The 9,596-nt window shown below is 36.4% G+C and overlaps 1 protein-coding gene across 1 annotated transcript; it reads right to left on the bottom strand.

The window, feature by feature from the left end:
• Positions 1-5,174: 5,174 nt before the first annotated feature.
• Positions 5,175-6,053, bottom strand: LOC113331011. Its single transcript, XM_026577786.1, has one exon. It carries the CDS (start codon positions 6,051-6,053, stop codon positions 5,175-5,177), a length of 879 nt encoding a protein of 292 aa, XP_026433571.1.
• Positions 6,054-9,596: the final 3,543 nt, after the last annotated feature.

Here is a 9,596-nt window from a genome sequence, read left to right as displayed (position 1 = left end):
ACTGAGTCAGATGTCTGACTCAAATGAACCGTCTGACTCGAAGTGAGTCAGACCAATACGGGTCTTGGAGCGGGTAAACAGGTATGGTCGTGGGTTGACCCGATGGATCGGAAAAATGAGTAGCGGGCCGAATTAGTGGGTCGTGTCGGATCAGGCCCATGGGCTTGGGATTATGGCAAGAAACCTTAATTCGAGTTTTTGGACCACTTATGGTCCGAATTAGCTTTCGGTTTCTTCTGAAAAGTTGTGGGGTTTTTCGAGGGCTTTCCGATGACACCCAATTTGACTCTAATCGGACAATTAGATATTAATTTATTCCTAGAACACTTAACACGAGGTTGTGGGACCATTAATAGAACTAGAACCATTGGTTATTTCACTTAGCCTATAACTAGAGAATTGTATGAAATTATGTTATGAGCCTTTTTATTAAACTCTTAGAATGCTTGTATGATTAACAATTGATCTTTATTAACAACGATCGATCCATACGACGAACCAGTGGATTGTGGATCTCGAGGTAGGCGTGGCTTGTCATCAAATCAGGTGGGAACTCTGTAATCTTCTTGTAATCATTAAGTTTACGTTAACTGCGAGCATGATGAGTCTTTATTATCTGCATGCATGATTGCGTGTACTTTGATGTATTACTTCTGTGTTACCTTTGTATGCAATGTATGTTATATCTGCATGTACGATGTTGCTACAATGTGTTTGTCTGTGATATGCATTGTGAGATTTCCCTGTAAGGAGTGTCTGTGTTTCCGCACGGCTCTTACCTAAGTTAAGTATGCCGGTACGCCATCCGATTGAATATTGTTTCGTAGGGCGGTACGCCATCCGTCTGTAATATTTATTTATTTAAAACAAAAGAAAATTCATTAATAAAACCAAAGATTACAAAAAGTTGTTAACAAAATCCAGGTATGGACAACATGTCCTAAGCCCAACAATTGGACAACAATCCCACAAGGGTCAACAAAGAAAAAACCAAAAAAGGCAAGAACAGGTTACATTTTTAGCATGAAAACAAAGCAATCAATCAAACCTGTAATAAGTAGTGTCTGGCCGTTCCATTCTGTGCATGTTAGAGGGTCTTGATAAGAATTTCATTACCTGACCTTTTGAGAGATGTACACCCTTTTTAGCAAAAAAATCTGCTGAAAAATTCACTTCTCTATAGACATGATTAAAGTGAATATGTCTTAATCTTGATCTGACAAAGTTCCACCTATTCCAGACAAACCAAGGTAACTTGTTCTTCATGAAAGCAGCAATTGCAGCAGTGGAATCAGAATTTATAACAATTTTCTCCTTGTGGTTTTTCACAGCCCATTCCATAGCACACAAAGTCCCCATAATCTCTACAATGTAGTTTGTGGATATTCCCAAACCTCCACTCTCAGCTGGAATGAAACTTCCTATTCAATATCTGACAATAAAACCATACCTAGAATTCCCAGGGTTTCCTCTAGATGCACCATCACAACATATTAGGATATTGTCTGAATCAGGAAGGAAGAAAGAACATTATATAGCCTTAGCAGATTTAACCTTCCTACAGCCTATATAAAAAAAAATAGAATCTGCAAATCATAAGTTGTGTTATGCATAAAGCCTTTTAGTCTATTCTCACAATCATGTACCATTCTTGTTATTTTAATCTTAGCTTTATTACTGTCAGGCAGGATATTGTCAAAAAACATTATGTTCCTTGTAAACCAAATATCTACCATTATATTGAAAGCTGCTATGTACCACAATTCCTGGATAACTGAAATTTTATGCTTGCAGAGATTAATAACATCATCAAAAGTTTTTGGGTTTTTGAAAGCAAAGATGCTACCTATCCATCTCCATAAGATTTGTCCATAATTGCAGTTCCATAAAATATGGTTCATGTTATCTTGATATTTATGACAAAGAAAGCATCTTGAAGCAAGAATCATACATATTTTTATAGTGTTTTCATCTGTATTTCCAGCTCCCCTTGTTATTTTCCAAATATTGCTTGAAGTGGATGGATGTATACATGAATTCCAAATTTTCTTATACCATTTTAGCTTAGGCTGTTTTTTCCTGATTATATTTATAGCACTGGACACAGAGAAATCTCCATCTTCAGTAGCAGTCCAAACTAGCTTGTCCTTTGTAGAAGTAAGGATAGGAAGATCTTCAGTTGAAAAGAAATTAAGCATATCTTCAGGTATATTCCAAGAATTATCTACAATCAGCTGCTTAACTTTCATATTGATGTTCTATTGAATATAAGCATTGTCAGGAAAGCATTTGTTTAGACTTGTATCCATCATCCAAGAGTCATTCCAAACAAAAATATCTTCACCATAGCATTGTCAGGAAAGCATTTGTTTAGACTTGTATCCATCATCCAAGAGTCATTCCAAACAAAAATATCTTCACCATTCCCAACTAACCACCTTGTGTTATCTCCAAAGTCTTGAAGAATCCATTTAATACCTGGCCCGACTGAAGATTGTTTATAATAAGAAATCTAGTGGCCATTTTTATCTTTATATTTGGCTAAGAAATTTTTTGCCCATTCTTCATATGAATTAAGAATTCTCCACAATAATTGCATCAATAAGGTTTTATTAATATCTTCAAATCTTCTTATACCTAAACCCCATTCTTCCAAGGGTGCACAAACCTTTTCCCAAGCAATAGTAATGAACTTCTTATCTTCAGCATTCTCGCTTCATAGAAAATTCCTTAGAATTCTCTCACAAGCCATAATAAGTTTTTTAGGCCACTTATAAATGGACATATTATAAAGAGGTATACTACTTAGGACAAATTTAATAAGGGTTACTATGGCTTGGAAATTTAATAGTTTCCCTATCCAAGTAGCCAGTCTCTTTTGCAGCATCTCAACAAATGACCACAGATGTTCAGTTTTTATCATTCCCTAAACCATGATTACACCCAAATATTTATCTGGGAAAACATAAAGTTTCATGTTCATGTAGTCTGCAATCTGTGTTTTCCTAGTATCAGAAGTCCCATCAATAAAAATCTTACTTTTAGCAGCACTAACTGTTTGACCAGAAGCATTTTGATATTCAATAAGAAGCTGTTTAAGATTCACCAAAGAGTGTTTACATCCATTGCAGAAGATAAAAATATCATCAGCAAAGAATAAGTGAGATGGATAGATACCTTTTCTGATGACCATTGGTTGAATTTTCCTCTCATGAAGTAGTTGAGTCAATTTCCTACTTAGAGTATCAGCAGCCAAGATATAAAGAATTGGAGATAAGGGGTCACCTTGTTTTACTCCTCTTCCAACCCCAAAATATCCAACAGGACCTCCATTCAGCATAATAGAAATTTTTGTTGTTTTTAGTAATACCATTATCCAGTTGGTGAATTTCTCTGAAAAACCATATTTCTTCAACACTGCCATTAAAAAATCCCAGCTTATTGTGTCATAAGCTTGAGATATATCTAGCTTTAAGGCCACATTTCCTCCTCTTCTATTTGTATTCATTTCATTAACTAGTTCTGAAGCCAAGAGTACTTGCTCATGTATATTTCTTCCTTTGATGAAAGCACATTGTTGTGGGGAAATAATTTTATGCAAAAGACTGCTCATTCTTATTGTAAGTATCTTTGTAAAAATCTTGAAACAATAGTTGCTTAAACCAATTGGTCTGAATTGAGAAGCCTTTTTTGCACCTTGAATCTTTGGTAGAAGAACAAGAAAATTTGAATTTAAACCAAAAGGAATGATTTGATTGCTCCAGCAGAAATGGATAGCTTTAACAAGATCTTCCTTAATAATATTCCAAGTTTCTCTATAGAAAATACCAGTAAAACCATCTGGTCCAGGTACACCATCCTGATTGAGACTTAAAACAGCTTCTTTGATTTCTTCTTGAGTAGGAATCTGTTCAAGCATTTTATTATCCCCTGAATTGATAATGTCAGGAATTGCTGTAAAAATGTTGTCACAACCCTGAACTGGTACTGCTGCAAATTTTTCCATGAAATGATTAAGAAGTATATTTTCAATAACCTGTTTATTTGTAACAATTGTACCAGAATCATCTTCAAGTTCAGATATAGTATTTTTTGCTTGTCTGAGCTTAATTTGAGTATGAAAGAAAACTTGATCTAATTGATTATTGCTTTTTGACTCAACATGGTATGATAATTTTGAGCTGCCATATCTATGATACCTCTTGCAGTAACATAATCATTCAGTAATTCCATATTAGTTGGATCAGCATCAGAAATAATGTTAGTTTCAGTTACCTTTTCTTCTGCTTCTTTGAGTTTGGTCTGAACATTCCCGAAAATCTTCCAATTCCATTTCTTTAGAATTATCTTCAATCTCTTTAGTTTGTTCATGAAAATGAAAATAGGATTTCCAGTAAGCTGTTCATTCCAGGATTCAGTGATTAATCTCATGAAGTTAGGATGTGAAATCCACATCTTCTAAAATCTAAACGGAGAATTTAAAGGTTTGAGAATATCTGCAATAGTACCAATCAGACAAATGTGATCTGAAATGCCTCTTGAAGTAACATGATATTTCCAGCCATTGTATGTATTAAGCCATTGCTGATTAAAAAGACCTCTATCAAGATTGCAAATAATTCTTTTTTTCCCACATCTTCCATTAGACCAAGAATATTGTAGACCACTCTTGGGAGCTTGAAGAAGTCCAAACTGATCAATCCATTTAGTAAAATCATTTAGAGTTGTAGTTGGTGGACTTCTGCCACCTTTTTTTTTTCATGTATAGAAGTAACAGTGTTAAAATCACCTATAACCAACCAAGGTTTGTTTAGGTTACTTATATTAATCAGATCAACCCACAATTCTCTTCTATTAATTGTGAGTACATCTGCATGAATACCAGTTACTAAAACCCCTCCAACATCAACTGTAATACATTGTCTGGAAGAAAAAACAACTGAAGGAGAAGAAATTGAACAATTCCAAAAAAGCCAAATATTTGCTATCTTACTATCACAAGTTTTATGAATTATTTTATGATGCATACCAGGAATTTTTATTCTATTCTTTGTATTGAAATGAATTTTAGGCTCTGCAATAAAAACTAAGAAGGATTTATTGTTTAACTAAAGAAATCAGTTTATTTTTGGCCATATCCCTTTTCAGGCCTCTAATATTCCAAAAAATTATTCTCATTGAGAAAGTTTTTGGGGAGAAATCCCCTTAGCAGACAAAACTTTTTGACTTTCTTTACTAGCTTTTCTAGTAATAGGAGCAGGTTTAATAGGCTTTGCAGGAGGTTTTTTCTTTTCAGTAATGATCTTCTTTGTAATCATTTTAGGGCTAACAATGTCATTCCTTAAAATAATGACAAGAGAAGCAAGTGTACTGCTAAGAAATAAATCTGAAGAACTAACCTCTTTAATTTCACCATCTTCAGAACTTGAGTCACTAGAATCTTCATTGATAATAGGATGATTAATTTGAGATGCAGTAACTGTTGCTTGAGGAGAGCAGTCAGAACATTGAATCTCTTTAATTATTCCACTAGATTCACCAATAAATTTTCGAGACTCCATACCACGCAGAGGAGGAAATTCACCATTGTATTCAACAGTATTGTTTTGCAGTACGTGGAATCTTCCAGAAGAGATATTTTGTTGTGAGCTTGCAGAAACATTGTTGACTAAAATTTTGGCACAATGAAGTTCAGGAAGTGAATCATTACCACATATATCAAAACCCTTTTGCTGTGTTTGTATCTTTCTTGGCTTCCATTGTTTTTTTGGTTTGGATACAAACCCATCAGCAGAAGGAGCTTGAGCATTTTCCTTTCTTTTAGATCTACACTCAAAAAGAAAATGGCCTAGAGCCTTGCAATGACTACAATATTTGGGTTTATTAGGAATTTGAATAGATTGTTCAAATTTCCCATATTTAGAATTTACCCAAATAGTACTAGGAATTGATTTAGAAATATCAATTTCAACAAGTACACAAGCATAGTAACCCACAACTCTGTTTATAGTAATTTCATCTACTTTAACTGATCTTCCAAGAATATTACCCATTTGTATGAAGATATTTTCCTTCTAGTATTCAATGCTCAACCTTTGAAAGATTACCTAAACATAACAAAACTCTCAGAATTAAGCCAGAGAAATATCATGACACGGGCATGCCAACTTGACCGACCAAGGAGCCGGTCCCACACATCTTAATAATTTTGACCTAATTTGATCTTCTAAAATTCATATTAGGTTCAAACTCTTTTTAAACAACTTGGAATTTGATCGCACGACCACAGGTTGGTCCCATGACCACCAATGGACGATTTCATACCCCTTGGTCGGTCTCTCATCTCTCTATAATTAGATTTTATTACCAAATACTCAGACGAGCACTATTTTAATAAATGATTAAACCAGCATTTAATCATTCTTTCACCGAATGGTCTGTAAAGGAATTTGGTCTTTGCTCATTCGAGCATATGGGCGCCACATGGTCGGTCCATCATCCCATGTAGCCGGTCCCTCTCGCTCATTGATCTTCAGTAAATCATCAACTGATCAACAATAGATCAAAATTAGGGTTTCCATTCAAATGCTCCGCAAAGCATAATTCTCAACAAGGTTCAAACACCAATATTTTTTTATGTTGATCCAACAATCAACATTCTAATTAACTATATTCGGTCTAGCTTCCAATATTTTAAATTATTATTTGGTCGTGCCACCCATAATAATTAAACGAGCAATATTTGCTCAAATTAGCAATATCAATTTAACTATCAATATTTAATTCATCAAACGAGTAATATTTACTCATATGAGCAATATTTGCTCAGACTATCAATATTGATTCAATTGTCAATATTCAGCAATCCATCAAATGAGCAATATTTTCTCAAACTACCGATATTTAATAATTCATCAAATGAGCAATATCTGCTCAGACGAGCAATATTCTCTCAAACTATCAATGTCGATTCAACCATAAACATTATACATCTGTCTCAACAGACATGCTCAATCCATAAATCATAGAGCATTCGTCAATCATGCTCGACTGAGCAATACTAAGACTCACCGCCTAATCAAGTCGACAACTGAATAATTAAATACACGTGTGCCTTGCAGACTCCACAATCATGAGACATCAATCATGTCACATGGGGGGATATTTACTAGGATTTTGGTTTAGCGGCCTACAACATGTGTGTTCATCCACGATGAGAAATGTGAGTAATTCGTGCAAGAGGTTGAGGAAGTTAGCAAAGTAGTGGGTGGACGATAAACCAAGTCTCCTCACGACATGGAACTGGTTTAACCACGATTTCCCACTTTCCCACTCTTTCACTCGAGCAACCGTCACACTTATTGAAGACCAATGTGTCTACATTCTAGCAATATAAGTAAGTCTCTGAATTCATGATTGAACGGACAATCACAGATATACGGGAATTATCACAAGAATTCTCATATGAACAATCACTCTCAACAGAGTAGAATTCAAACTTATTCGAACTCAACAGTTCATCAATTTGCAGAAACCCATAACACATTCAATCTTTTGATTATCATTGATCTCATACATCACTTTTCAGCTTCCCTCAAACTGATCGACCCATCCTCTATTGTGATCGAATTGACTTTGGAACAACCATTTTCTTGGTTTAAGCCGGAGTCCTACAGATTGATCTCTCGAACTCAAAGAACTCCCGTGCAGTGCATCTGTTTGCAAAAGGTTAAGGCAATTTTCTCCTTTGAGGAATCAACCCTTGTCTCATCAATTTTCCTCAAAAACCAGTAAATCGTTTTCTCCCATCAATAGATTTGCGACCGCAGCGGGAGACTAATCTCTCGGTTGCAAATCTCAATTTTCACAAAGATGGTGGGTTTTAGATTTGGTTCAGTTACTAACCCGGGTTCAACACTCAATCCCAACACTCTAGTGGTACTGCCACTGCTGGTGATACCTCTCTTAATGTTTCGGGCTCTATTGGTACCGCTAACACCACTCCTCTGCCAGCAATGTCACGCCAGATGTCAATCCTACTCCACTCGGTACTGGTGCTCCAATAACCACTCCTGTTAATGCCGCAAGCAATGGTACTGACACCATCAATAATCCTCTGTTTGGGGGGTCTCCTGAAGAAGTCAGAGAAAATTCTCCTACCATATATAGTCTTATGAAGGTTCAGGAAGTTCTCGCCAGAAACCAAACTGACATGGCTGCAACACAGGAAGAGTTATGTACTTATCTCAAAACTCTCACTGACAAGATGTCGTCTGAGCAAACTCAGGACCAACGCCGATCGGAGAAAGGAAAAGCTAAGGAAACATCCTCGACCGTTGATCTTGAAGTCTCTCCAATCCGTGTCGTAGATGATGAAGAAGTCCGAAAAACTGCAGATAACCCACCAGCAAAGGAACCCGCAAGTTTTATCACCCGTCAAGACCTAGAGAGCTTTGTGTAGGATCAGGGAAAAAACAATATATTATCTAGTCACCAACCTCCATATCCTACTGCTACACAAAGGATTCCTCTTCCGAAAGGCTACACTTCTCCAACGTTCATACTCTATAATGGAACAGATAATGCTCAAGAACATGTTTCTCGATTTTTAAAGTCATTGAGCGAGCACAACCATGTCATTCGTCTGAAGGAATTTTCAAAGTCTCTGATAGGCAAAGCATACACCTGGTACAATAACATCATACCAGGAAGCATTGCCAGTTGGGGAGAGATGATTAATGCTTTCTACAGAAAGTACTTCTTTGTTTCAGAGCAAGTCACTCTCTCTGATCTGGGAAGGATGTTTCAAAGGAGCAATGAACATCCCAATGATTATGTGAAAAATTTCAGAGTTCAGGCTTTGGACTGTCATGATCCAAATTTCACAAAGCAGCAACTTGTAGACTAGTGCATAAATGGAATGATCGCGGTCTACAAATCTTTACTAGAAAATCTCCGATTCTAAACTTTCTCAGAACTTCATGAAGCGGTCAAGCGATCAGAAACTACCGCAACTGCTTTATTGGAAAGAGCAAAAGCTACAAAAGCCGAGGAACCACGAAAAACTCGAGGTAGCAGACGCTTGATAAACAATCAATATAGCCTCCAACCTTCCACAAACATTGTTGCATAAGGGAAAAACAGAAAGCCGATGCAGAAAACAAGCACGCTCCTCCATCCCCTCCAAAAGCACAAAGGAAATATAATCAAACCCGGAATGCACAAGCCCCGACCCAGCGCACGGAACCTGATCAAACAGAACCTGACTTTCCTTTTCCCATTGAAGAGGTGATCGAACTACTAGAAGTCTGGATCCAGGATGGTGCAATCAAATTACCATATGTCGAGAAAGAACCAACTAAAGAGGAAATGGAAAATCCTTGTTATTGTCACTTTCATAGATTCGTCAATCATCCCACGAGTGACTGCAGGATTTTGAAGCGCATATTCAAAGAAAGAGTCGAATCAGGAGATCTTAACCTGTGGACTGAAGGAGTACACAAATGCCCTCTCCCGGTCAGGATTTTCACTCACTATGAACCACTTATCAAGGAAGCAGTTAAATCCTTAATCGAGTATGTATGTGAATTATTGTT

The sequence above is a fragment of the Papaver somniferum genome, unplaced genomic scaffold, assembly GCF_003573695.1.
Source record: "Papaver somniferum cultivar HN1 unplaced genomic scaffold, ASM357369v1 unplaced-scaffold_123, whole genome shotgun sequence".
NCBI lineage: Eukaryota > Viridiplantae > Streptophyta > Magnoliopsida > Ranunculales > Papaveraceae > Papaver > Papaver somniferum.
The sequence above is the reverse complement of the archived record's forward strand: the minus strand, read 5'-3'. Positions and strand labels throughout refer to the sequence as shown.

Coding starts and splice junctions, on each gene's coding strand:
- LOC113331011 (XM_026577786.1), bottom strand. CDS start 6,053: ATGGGTAATATTCTTGGAAGATCAGTTAAAGTAGATGAAATTACTATA.